The sequence below is a fragment of the Sebastes fasciatus genome, chromosome 17, assembly GCF_043250625.1.
Source record: "Sebastes fasciatus isolate fSebFas1 chromosome 17, fSebFas1.pri, whole genome shotgun sequence".
In the NCBI taxonomy this organism is placed as follows: Eukaryota; Metazoa; Chordata; class Actinopteri; order Perciformes; family Sebastidae; genus Sebastes; species Sebastes fasciatus.
Window position 1 is genome coordinate 28028586 of NC_133811.1, and position 12483 is coordinate 28041068.

Consider the following 12483-nt stretch of genomic DNA (forward strand, 5'->3'; position numbering starts at 1 on the left):
ATTGAGCACAAGTTTGGAGCGTTATTTAGCCTCCTTTGCGACAAGCTAGTATGACTTATGATAGATTCTTAAGGTTTTATAGTTTAACATGATGCCAGTATCTTCATTCTAGCTTTAAATCTGAGCCGCTACATCCTCCGAAAGATCGATTGCGTTAAAGAAATTAGTGACGTTAAAACAAATTTGCGTTAACGCGTTATTTTGTTCTCCACAACCATCTGGTGATCCCTTTTATATCTAGTAATCTGTCGGTTTTTGTTTGCTCAATCATGTGATAGTTACACACTCAAATGTCATGTTTTGTCCAACCCAGCAGTCCAAAACTCAAAGATATTCCGTTTGCTATCATAATGACAAAGAAAAGCATCAAATCCTGTCATCTCAGAAGCTGGAAACCAGCAAGTGCTTGACATTTGTTCTTCAAAGAAAAAAGAAACGATTGATCAATTAAAGTAATCGATAGCTTTACTCAGATGTATAAAGTAATACAGTGACTTGGTGCCACAGTCGGCTCTGGTAATTTAATATAAACGTCTTATGTCAACTACACGATGTCAGTTTGAATCTTTATTTATCAAAGGATGGTTGGCGGTGGAGCATGCCTGCTTTTCCCAGCATTCCTTTTGACTCTCATTCATACGTTTCCACACACACTGACCGACCAGTAAAACCACACTTGACAAATACTCAGAACAAAACCACCAGTGTTTGTCTGTTCCTTTAGTCTCTTCCGTTTGCATCAGAGTAGAGTGGACCCTCGACGTCCCTGCAGGTCATTTAGGTTTACAGATAAAACACACTGAAGTTAATTAATGGATGAGCTCTTCGACGCCTCGGCCCCGCCGTCAGAACTGGTTACCACTCCTTCACATTGTTCCCACGCACCCTCTGTTGCCTAATCGTCAATAAACGGCCCCGTACATTTAGAAACGGAGCTCCAGGATAATCGAGAACGAGTCCAGCAGGTCTAGTTGGTGCCATTTCTCTCTTCATTCACTCCATTCAGATGTTGATTTCGAAGCACAGTTAGGATATTGTGAAGAGAAACCGGCCGCGGGGACAGCAGGTCATTAAATTCTCCACCCCCACGTTTAACCGTCCTATGTAGGAGTTCTTCAACAATTTATTACTTTAATCTCTAAGGAAATAAAACGGTCATTAGAATTAGGGATGCACCGATACCGAGTACCGATCCGATACCGCTGTTTAATCAATAAGATGTATGTCTCACTGTGTGGAAGTGACTGGGATCATTCTTTTATGTGTAAAGAAACATCAGGCTTGACTTTAACATTACTTTCCTAACTTTTTAAAAATAAAATGTAACAAATAAATTAGGGCTGTCAATCGATGGACAAATATGCTGCTTTATGCAAATGTACTGTATGTATATATTTATTATTGGAAATCAATTAATGCATGTGATTATCATAAAGTGGGCATGTCTGTAAAGGGGAGACTCGTGGGTACCCATAGAACCCATTTTCATTCACATATCTGGAGGTCAGAGGTCAAGGGACTGCTTTGAAAATCACCATGACAGTTTTTCCTCGCCAAAATTTAGCGTAAGTTTGGAGCGTTATTTAACCTCCTTCATGACGAGATAGTATGACAAGGTTTGAACCGATGGATTCATCAGGTCTTTCTAATTTTATACGATACCAGTATCTTCACTCTAGCTTTAAACCTGAGTCCACTGTGTGTTATCGCGTTAACTTTGACAATTTACTGAATTATTCATTATTATAGTAATAAATCATACACCAGTAACTTGGTAAGAAATCTTAAAAATTAAGAGAATATTTATTTATTATTAAAATATGAAATCGTACCCCAGTAACTTGGTAAAAAATAATCAAAATCAAGTTTGTTTTCTTTTTATACTGAACAACTGTAGACAAAATGGCAGGATTGTTTGGGCGTGTTTGATAGTACAAAATAAACTAAATGCCAGATTTTGTACCTAAGAATCAAAGCGTTGCACTAACTGTATCCCAATTGTATGCAGCACACTACGTACTAATCCTTAAAGTGTACTGCGTTTACAAGCAGGATCGGATTATTTTTCTTCCTCCCACATTCAGTTGTATTCGTTCAACAGTTCGTTCATCTGTTCCTCAACAACCTCCTTGTTTCTCCCCGCAGAGCCGGTGTCTGATGTGGTCATCAAGTCCGACTTGCCCGAGGCGATCGAGCAAGACAGTACCGTGGTTCTGACCTGCTCGGCTAAAGGCTCCTTCCTCAAGTTCTCCTGGTTGAAGGGCACCGCGCCCTTCGTGGCCGACGGCGTACGGATCACAGCGGCAGAGGTCAGTTTGTTTATAAATGTTTTTTTTTTTTGTTTTTTTTAAATGATGTTTGCTGTAAAGGTTGAAGATGATTTGAATCTAATGCCGTTTTGTCTTATTGATTATTCGGCCGTAGTTCGTTCATTCATTCATTCATCTGTTATTCCTTTGTTCATTTTTATTCTCTGAATTCATGCATTTATTTGAATTTAATCAAGGTCAAATTTCATACTGCAGACACATTCTTCAATTCATTTATCCCATAACTCATCCATTCATCCATTAATTTGTCCACTCAATCTATTAATTTAATAATACTGGGTAGGTCAGCATGTGATACTTTGCTTTGGATCGAATCACAGGCGGAAAATTGGAATAGTCTGACCATCAGAGACGTTCTCCGGACTGACCTGGTCGGTCCCATCTTCTGCACAGCGGCTAACAACCTGGAGTCGGAGAAGAGCGCTCCCTTCAACCTCACGGTCTTCTGTAAGTACTGCAGCCACACCGCTGGTTTCCTGCCCGGCGACTCCTCCCACACAGGAAGTGACGTTGGTTAGCATGAGCAGTGATAAGCCAGCATGACTCAACAGACTGAGAGGAACAACAACCTCCAGAAAACTGCTTCAGTAGAAAATCCATGTACTTTTTTTAGAGTTTAAATTTTTTTTTGTAATAAACTTTGAAGCCTTTTAGGGGTGTAAGAAAGTATCGATGCACTTGAGCCTTAAGGTCTGAGTCTTGCATTGTTGTAATCGCTGCGTTTCAGCGAGTGAGCTCCACACCTGTTGGACAAGAAAGAAAGAAAGTCAGTCATGAGTCAGTCGCTGTCACTCCTTCACACACACACCAACGGATCATTTGTTTTAGATAGTTTAACTGGTTTTCTTACTCTGAATCACGTTGATGCCTGACCTTTGATAGTATGACTGCATCTTTACAGGATACATCACTGTTAAGGCTTTAAACAGGCTCTGATTCCTAAAACAGTCACGTCTCGTCGCCGTGTGACTCCTGCAGTTTAGATTGCGGTGTATGTTCGCAGGGCGCTCCCTCTCAGCCTGTACTAAAACCCACATGTGTACACAGCGGCCCGCACTTCCACTCCTTCTCCATGACTAACCTGAAAGGCAGCGAAACCACACCGACCGCTGGTTAACCCAGTTATTAATTAATCAAAAGTGTTCCACTTCATCTGGCCTGGCTTTATGTTGACTTTGGTGAAAATGTAACTCTAATACAGTGAGTGGCTACAAGATGAAGATGTGCGTTAATTCACAATGAAAATGTATTTTAACAACATTTTGCTTCTTTTGAAGGATTTTAAAAACTTTATTGGTCAGCCAAATTCAAATTCATTCAGATCAATAATTTAACCCTCTGAGAACCACAATAGACCCGTTGTTGTCTTCTTTTTAAGGGGCTACAGGGGGTGTTTAGGGGGGAGATAGCAGGTCAACAGTAGATGTCACATAGAAGTGGTGTACATCATCTGAAAGCTGGGAACCTGGAGATTAATTTGAGATGCAGAAATAATGTTGAATTAATTAATTAAAATAAGGGTTTAGAACATTATGATAGAAGTATATGATGGTCATTCCCATGCTCTCATAAGTTGTTGCAGCAATTTTTGGATTGATACCATTTGTTACACAGATTTGGTGCTAAATTTAACCATTTTTTACCACTGAAGAATTGTTAAAAATGATCAATAATCCCTCCAAAATACCACATTAAGACACCAAGACCTTGAGGAACACCATAGAAAAAGCTATTCTGTGATTTGGGATCAAAAACTTTTGACATTTTGGAGATTTCTGCAAGAATTGCATTTTTCGGCGATTGGATGGCGAGCACTTCTGTTGTGTAAACTGCTCAGAAACCCCCTTATTGTCAATCCAGCTAGGAAAGCCATCCATCCTCTGAATGCTCTAGGTCTCTAGTTTGTGGCTGTAAAGTTTCATGAGGCTGTGATTATCCTAGAGGTCACCACAGGTCATTTTATACAGTGAGGTCAAGTTTCAAAAACATGGTCTCACTACAGTGAAATGTCTCCTATGGGGACTAACATCATCACACATGAATACAGTTGGGCTCATTGGATCCACAAGAGTCTCAGCTTTACAGTGATACCCAATTTATGTAATTCTAGACTTTTTAGGGACCCCAGTATGCAGAAATATTCAAACACACCCTTTTAGAATAGGAGACAATAACACATTTATACTACATGTGATTATCATAAAGTGGGCATGTCTGTAAAGGGGAGACTCATGTGTACCCATAGAACCCATTTTCATTCACATATCTGGAGGTCAGAGGTCAAGGGACCCCTTTGTACCTGGACTTGGTATCAGCAGATACTCAATAATTAAGGACTCGATCCCTAATGAGAAGCTATAGTGTAATAAGTACTATGAGGATTAATGAGGCTATTTGAAAATCATCTAAGTTGAACTTTCCATGTGTTGCTGCCCCACAGACGGACCAGAATCCGTCATCATCACTTCTAAGAACACTCCCAAGTTTGTCAGAGCCAAATCCATCTTCAACCTGACATGTTCAGCCGTCTCCAGCCCGCCCGCCGACTTCGTCTGGTACCGCAACGGGGTCATGATGGAGGCCCGGGGTGCCGTGCTGGATCTGGCAGTGATCGAAAAGCTTGGGTATGGGACAACAGAGGGAAGTTACACATGCAACGCCACAAACCCCAAGACCAAACGCTCCGAAGTTTCACCTGCCGTCACCTTCGCTGTGATGGGTGAGTAATCTAAAGCTTTCTGACAAATACTGTTTCCTTGCAGCCGTTCAGTCACTTCGTTAGTGCCGTTTAATTGTAAACTTCGGACTCCTTCCCTTACATGGAGTTCTTCAACGAGCTAATGTTTAAATTCTGGGTCAAAGTTCTGCTTTTTAGACATGCTAGATCAGAGGTCTGCAACCTGCAGCTCCGGAGCCACATGCAGCTCCTTAGCTCCTCTCCAGCGGCTCCCTGTGGATTTTTAAACAAATTAGTGGAAATAAATAACTGTTTTTTGTTTACATTTTCATTTTTATTTATCAATGTTGTAGGTATATGGTACAACGGAGTATTAGGGCCACATTAAGGAAAAAAAATAAATCTGAGATTTCCAGAATAAAGTCCTAAGTAATAATTTTTACGTGTTACTTTCTTTTTTTCTCGTAAAGTTATGACTTTATTCTCGCAATATTACGACTTTTGTTTCTCGTAAAGTTATGACTTTATTCAGGAAATGTCAGATATTTTCCCCTCAATGTGGCCCTAATACTCCGTAGTACATTTGCGCTTTGGCCCTCACTGCATCAGACTTGCTAGCTACATTTTAAAGTTAAATGCGTCAATGTGATGCACTTTGAGAGCAAAATTAGCAACATTAAGAGGCTAGATAAACAATTGTATGCTCTTAATTTAATCATAAACACATTGGTTTGAATAGATATCTATAACCAAAAGGGAAGCCAAAACATCTCGATCACCGGCTGGTGGCTCTTAGTTTAGGAAGCGCTTGATTTGATCAGCAGCAGAGTTTTCTATGAGCAGAACGCGCATTTTAAACATCGCAGGGGATCACGTTCGTTTAATTGTCGGAAGTCAAAATTGTGATCGCGATTAATATTATTATTATTATTATATTAGTACAACAGCTCTAGCTGCACAATGAATCAAATGACATCTTTATGAAAAGTTATTCCTCATTTTTCGTACCCTACGAATGTCCAACACAATTTCTGCACGTGACATGCATACAGTCTTTTCAAAATAAACTTCTGGTTCAGGAAAAGATCGTGGTTTGGGTTAAAATAACAGAATTGTTATTTGTCATGTACGGAAGTTACGTGACAAATAATTCAACGTTGACTTCGGGTTTCACACGGGACACCACTAGCGGTCTCCTGGGTGAAAGTCCTGTTTTTTACCACACCGACCTCCTCCCTAAGCATTTTTCGCTTTTTATACTTCCTGGTTCACGATTACGTGGATTAAATACAACTTGATTTAGTGGGATATATGTCTGAGAAACAGCCTGTTCAGAATGAGGCAGATGTTCACTTGAACTCCACCAACAGACAGCTGGAAAAAAAAAAAAAAAAGCAGACTGAAACCTTTTCTTTTCTCGGTGACACACCTTCGAGGCACGAGACTGTTACATGGACTCACATTAGTCATACAAGCTGCTTCTGACACTTCCAGCACATACCAGGCAGCTGTTGTGACCCACAGCGGATACCTGTGTGGTGTTTTAAAACGTTGTGTAACACACAGAGAATCCATGCGCTGTCTGTAATTACTGCAGAGGAATCTTTTTCTTCTTGTTTTTGGAGGATGTTGTTTTTTAAAGTTGGCGGCAGACCATTTCTGTGTGAAACCTGCTGGGTTGGAGGATGGTCTTACATTATGGCCTGAAGAGTTTCTGTGTTTTCTTTCTGGATGATAATAGCGGAGTAGGAGTAGGAGTAGGAGGAGTAGGAGGAGTAGGAGGAGGAGTAGGAGGAGGAGGAGGAGGAGGAGGAGGAGGAGGAGTAGGAGTAGGAGTAGGAGTAGGAGTAGGAGGAGGAGGAGTAGGAGTAGGAGGAGGAGGAGGCACGGAAAAGGAAATTACATGAACATTTAATTTTGGTGACTTTTGGCAGATTAAATCAGTAGAGTGAAGCTTAAAGTATGAGATTACTAACAGTTAGGGCTGTCAATCGATTAATTGATTGTCGATAGTTATTGCAAATTAGTATTTAATGCTCTTATCAACATGGGAGTGGACAAATATGCTGCTTTGTGCAAATGTTTGTTTATATATATATTATTGGAAATCAATTAACAACACAAAACAATGACAGATATTGTCCAGAAACCCTCACAGGTACTGCATTTAGCATAAAACAATATGCTCCAATCATAACATGGCAAACTGCAGCCCAACAGGCAACAACAGCTGTCAGTGTGTCAGTGTGCTGACTTGACTATGACTTGCCCCAAACTGCATGTGATTATCATAAAGTGGGCATGTCTGTAAAGGGGAGACTCGTGGCTACCCATAGAACCCATTTACATTCACATATCTGGAGGTCAGAGGTCAAGGGACCCCTTTGAAAATGGACATGACAGTTTTTCCTCGCCAAAATGTAGCGTAGGTTTGGAGTGTTATTTAACCTCCTTGATGACGAGCTAGTATGACATGGTTGGTACCGATAGATTCTTTAGGTTTTGTAGTTTCATATGATACCAGAATCTTCACTCTGGCTTTAAAACTGAGCCCGTAAATATATATATATAATTTTGGTCTTCAAATAGTTGAACAACGTCTTAACTAGGTTCTGTTTCATTTAATGAGGTTTATTGTCTAGCAAAAGTACAATTTTGTTTGTTTTGGTTTTACCAACGTTTTGAAAATAAATATATGAAATCAAAGGTCATTAAAGTATGAATGACCTCAATGGAGTGTCGAATAAGATCAAAATGAAAGTATTGAAGTACAATATAGTTGAATAGAAAGACTGTAAAAAGAGAAATACGATCTCTCTCTCTCTCCTGTTGATGTTTACAGAGGCCATCTCAGGTGCTAAAGTCAGCGGTCCGACAGCCACCCTCATCGCCGGCAACAGCACGGCCAACCTCAGCTGCCAGGCAACGGCCGGCACCGTGAAGACCGTGACGTGGCTGAAAGACGGCAAAACTCTGGACGCCTCCGGCCGCGTGGTGTTCGCCGCCGACATGAGTTCCGTGATGATCAGCCCGCTGCAGAAAGAGGACAATGGAGAGTTTGTGTGCCAGCTCAGCAACCCCGTCAACACCGACAAAGCCTCCTTCAAGATGATGGTCAACTGTGAGTGTTTGTTCTGCTCAGAGACCTGAATATTAAGGTTTATGGTTTTACACTGGGAGGATTTTATGAGCCTCCCAGTGCCTCTGTTTGTCCTGGCAGTGCTTTCTTTTTATAGCACTTTTATTACCATTCAGAGGTCCATAAAAATGCTTTTAAATTAAAATTAAAAGCATTAAGCCTATATGTGCCGATGTAATAAATATTATTAGGGAAACAAATATGACGCTGCATATGAATTGCTAGTGACAATAAAATTAATGACATCCTTCTTGCTACTGTACATTTTGTATGTACTGTACATGCACCACTCCACGCAGGTTATAACCCCTCTCTCCTTTCTCTTTGACCTCCAGACGGTCCTGAGCCAGCGATGGTGTCGGGTGAAAAAGCCGTGGAGGTGCACGAAGTTGTGAAGCTCACCTGCTCCGCTGCCTCCGTCCCACCGGCCAACTTCACCTGGAAGTTCAACGGCACAATGACCCCCGTCAAAACGGCCCACTACAACATCGAAGAGGCTCGTTACAAAAACACCGGGATGTACACCTGCATGGCGTACAACGACGTCACTGGCAAGAACACCACGTACACCCACACCCTGTCCGTCAAAGGTAAGATCCATGTCCTCCCGTCCTCTGCACTAATGTTTTAGTAGTACAACGTTTCTTACATAGTAGTACATAGATTCTTTGATGCCAGAATCGATATATTCGCTTCATTTGAGTCTATGTAGAGGTTGAAGGAAGTTACCGCTTTTGTTTTTGTAGTCTGAGTAACGTGACGCCATATCCGTTCCGTATCCGTCAACCAAAACGAACTGCGCATACTTACTGTAGGCATGTCAACAATCTAATGTTAGCAATCAGGTCAAAGCTCAGAGGCTAGCTTAGAGATGCCATGACAGAAAACCTCTAAAACTGACGTCAAACCTACCGGTGTAGTTTACATTTTTTGATTGCAAACGTCCACTTGTCCAACATTTAAGTTCATGATACGATACCTCTAAAACTAATGAAGTTAATGTGACAGATAGATGACATGTGGTAAATATCAGTCTGCTTTCAGCGAGCGGTAGCAGCGTCCCGGTTTCCTTCTCATGATTATCTCATGTTGAAATTTGGCTCTTTATTTCTGTTGAACCGTTAAAATGATGCATGAAACCTGTCATGTGGGTTTGTTCAGTATCAGCATTAGTGATCACTTCCACCGCCACCTACGATCAGATTGAGCTATACAGTATATTCACTTCCTGCGACATGGCAGCAGTTTGCTCACAATGTAAACAGTACATATTTTTGCAATAGATTTAATGTTAATTTACAGACGTTTGGCAGAATGTTAAGACATCCCACTACCTGTCTGCAGGAGATTATAAATCTTGTTGTTGTTTTTATAGAGGAAGGAGCGTTGGATGAGGGTCTCTCAGACGGAGCCATCGCTGGAATCGTCATCGCCCTCCTCGTCGCTCTTGGTGCCGCCATCGGCCTAATCGTGTACTGCAGACAGAAAGTACCGTAAGTACCGTTTTTTTTTTAATCATGCTTTTTATTGTAAAATAAACCCAAACCATAACAACTAAAGTATTATGTACATTTAATAACAGATAGTAATTGTAAATTGAAAAACAGAGTATTCTAAAACAAGGGAGGATAGAAAATGATGTTAATAATAATAATAATAATAATAATAATAATAATAATAATAATAATAATAAGAAAATAAATAAGAAAAAAAAATAAGAAAAAAAAGTATATTAAATAACAAAATTCAAAAGAAATATAAAAGAAATATAAATAAATTAAATTAAATGAATGAATAAAATAAATTCATACACCAGATTCCCCAAACCTACTTATTGGTTTCTAAAGTCTTATTTTGATCACGCTTTTTATTGTTTCCTTAAAGAAAGATGACTACAACAACCTAAACAACTGAAGTAATTTGTTCATATAAAAATCAAATAGTAAGAGTATTCTAAAACAAGGGAGGACAGAATATTGTATTAATAAAAAGTATAGTAAAATAAAAAGAAATATAAAAGAATTATAAATAAATAATAAAAATGAATGAATAAAATAAATGTACGCACCAGATTCCCCAAACATACTTATTTTTTCTAAAGTAATTTTTTTAATCGTGCTTTTTATTGTTTCCTAAAGAAAAATTACTACCTAAACCATAACAACTGAAGTAAATATGCACATATAAAAACAGATAGTAAATGTAAATTGAAAAACAGAGTATTCTTAAACAAGGGAGGACAGAAAATGGTTATAATAATAATAATAATAATAATAAATAAAAATAAATAAAAAATGTATATTGAATAAAAATTAAAAAAAATTAAATAAAGACATAAAGAAATTAATGAATAAAATAAATTCACATACTATACCTTCTCTGTGGTTTATCTGTGGAGTTCTGGCATGCAGGTGAACCTTGTGACTAGTTTCCATGTGGGTTCTTGGCTGGAAGTGTGTTTTTGCGGAACATTTGTTTGACTTTGGGCAATATGAGCATGATTGTCAAATTGTTTGTTTTGGAAAGTTACTAAATTGTCAGCCGCTCCCTAATTCCAACGTCGGAAAAGCTGTTGGAGAACCGACAAGCACTTGATTTCAAGCATACTGAGGCCTTTACACATCCTAGAAAGTTGTGTTATCTCAGAGAGTTTCAGGTGTTTGTATTTTTCTTTTGCTCTATAAATTGTGCTCTGGTCTTCCTGTTTTTTTAATTATCTATTTTGGTAGTTAGTGATTGGAAAACACCGCTAGGCTCTATGGTTGTTCTCTAGTGTAAAATAGCAGATTTCCCGTCATTGGAACTAAGAGACCGAACCATTAAAACCGACCGAGCAGTGTTATATCCATTATACCTTTTGTCAGTGAAAGATATATGACATTTTTCTTCATTTCTTTACACGAAGAAGCTTTAGTTCAGTCGTGTCTTTGCTGCTGTTTTCTCCATGATTTCATGTTTCAGTGTTAAATTGTCTATCAGTACAGAATAGGTGTGTATGTGTGTGTTATCTGACCCTCTTTATTTAAGTGTGTGTGTGTGTGTGTGTGTGTGTGTGTGGCATATCTGCAGCATATCTGCCGTTGGCTTTGTTTGCGCATCCGTAACCTTCTAGGAAATTCTCTTCATTCCTGTCATGCCTTGGCGTCTTGCAACATGTCAGATTAATGTACTCACACAGTCATTCACACACACACATGCAAATACATGCACACACTCTGCCAAGCTGCCACACCCTCCAACAGTAACTTTCAGGCAAGCACCATAATTAAAAACAACATACCGTCAGAAATGCTTTTTGTTCTTTTGAATCTAGTGACTAACGGAAATGTCAACAGCAGCTCCGGGTTTGCAGCACCTTGTATAGACCAAACGGCAACCTCCGGGACTGAAAAATTAAGCCAATGCTGAAGTGCCCAAAACTCCAGTTCACTGAGGCTTCAGAAGCGAGTCAATCCCCATAGACTTCCATAGACTTCCATGTTAAAATGCCCGACTTTACAGCAGAAATAAACATGTTTACAGTCTGGTACAAAAAACGGTTTGGGTCTCTTTAGCTAATATCCCCGTTCATGACGACTGTACGGGGGTGGATTTTTATATAACTCACCCGTTTAAATTATTAAGGCTTAAAGTTTGGCATAATGAGGGCGTGGCCGCTTTGAGTGACAGGTCGCTGCCACGGTGTTGCCACGGCGTCGCTACATTGTTCCTTCTAACGTTAACGGAGGTTCCATTGAGTTACATTATGGTGCGTTCAAGCTCTTCTTCTTCTGTAAAAATTAGTAGTGTGCGAAGGTGAAGTCTAACTTCATCATGATGCGTTCAAATGTAATCTCGTAAAATTAGGTTTTTGGCAAAAAACCTGAATAAATCTAGTTGTTTGAAGGAGATGTTTTCAGAGCAATATAAAATAGATAATAGAGAGAGAATAATGACCTGTTTAACTTCCTAACACCAGCTCTAAGCAGCTTATAATACATAGCATAATTAAAACTACTGACTTTTTTTTTCAAAGCAAATATTTAAATAAAAATACAAAAATGTATTTCGTTTATGCAAATAACCACTATAGATGACAATAAAAAAGTACAGTACTGTGTACAGTACTCTCCCTCTAGGGCTCCTCAGGAAGCTACGGGGTAATTTTAACTCTGTAATTTACCATGAATGTATCAAACATTGAATGACATCAGATCTAAAATGTTATTTCTTCATTAAGGGCAGCGATTTCAAAAGTAGCAGAAAAAAAAAAATACTTGCCGGCTGCAGTGGCAGGAAGTGACCCCACCATTTCGCCCAAATATGGTCACTTCTGGTTCCAAAAAAGCAAGATGGCG

At 39.3% G+C, this 12483-nt stretch overlaps 2 protein-coding genes across 3 annotated transcripts in view; both read left to right on the forward strand.

Moving 5' to 3' along the window:
- LOC141753821 (uncharacterized) overlaps positions 1 to 12483 on the forward strand; it is a 443535-nt gene that overhangs the window by 161942 nt on the left and 269110 nt on the right. The window lies entirely within an intron of this gene.
- LOC141753808 (cell adhesion molecule CEACAM5) overlaps positions 1 to 12483 on the forward strand; it is a 32003-nt gene that overhangs the window by 3254 nt on the left and 16266 nt on the right. Inside the window, exons 3-8 of one of the 2 annotated variants that reach the window (XM_074612402.1) lie at positions 2146 to 2309; positions 2651 to 2777; positions 4771 to 5049; positions 7850 to 8128; positions 8482 to 8736; positions 9522 to 9639. In XM_074612402.1, the coding sequence (XP_074468503.1) occupies positions 2146 to 2309; positions 2651 to 2777; positions 4771 to 5049; positions 7850 to 8128; positions 8482 to 8736; positions 9522 to 9639 (1222 nt within the window). Of the gene's footprint in view, positions 1 to 2145; positions 2310 to 2650; positions 2778 to 4770; positions 5050 to 7849; positions 8129 to 8481; positions 8737 to 9521; positions 9644 to 12483 lie in introns of those variants that run through there. The other variant, XM_074612403.1, reaches the window with a different exon arrangement.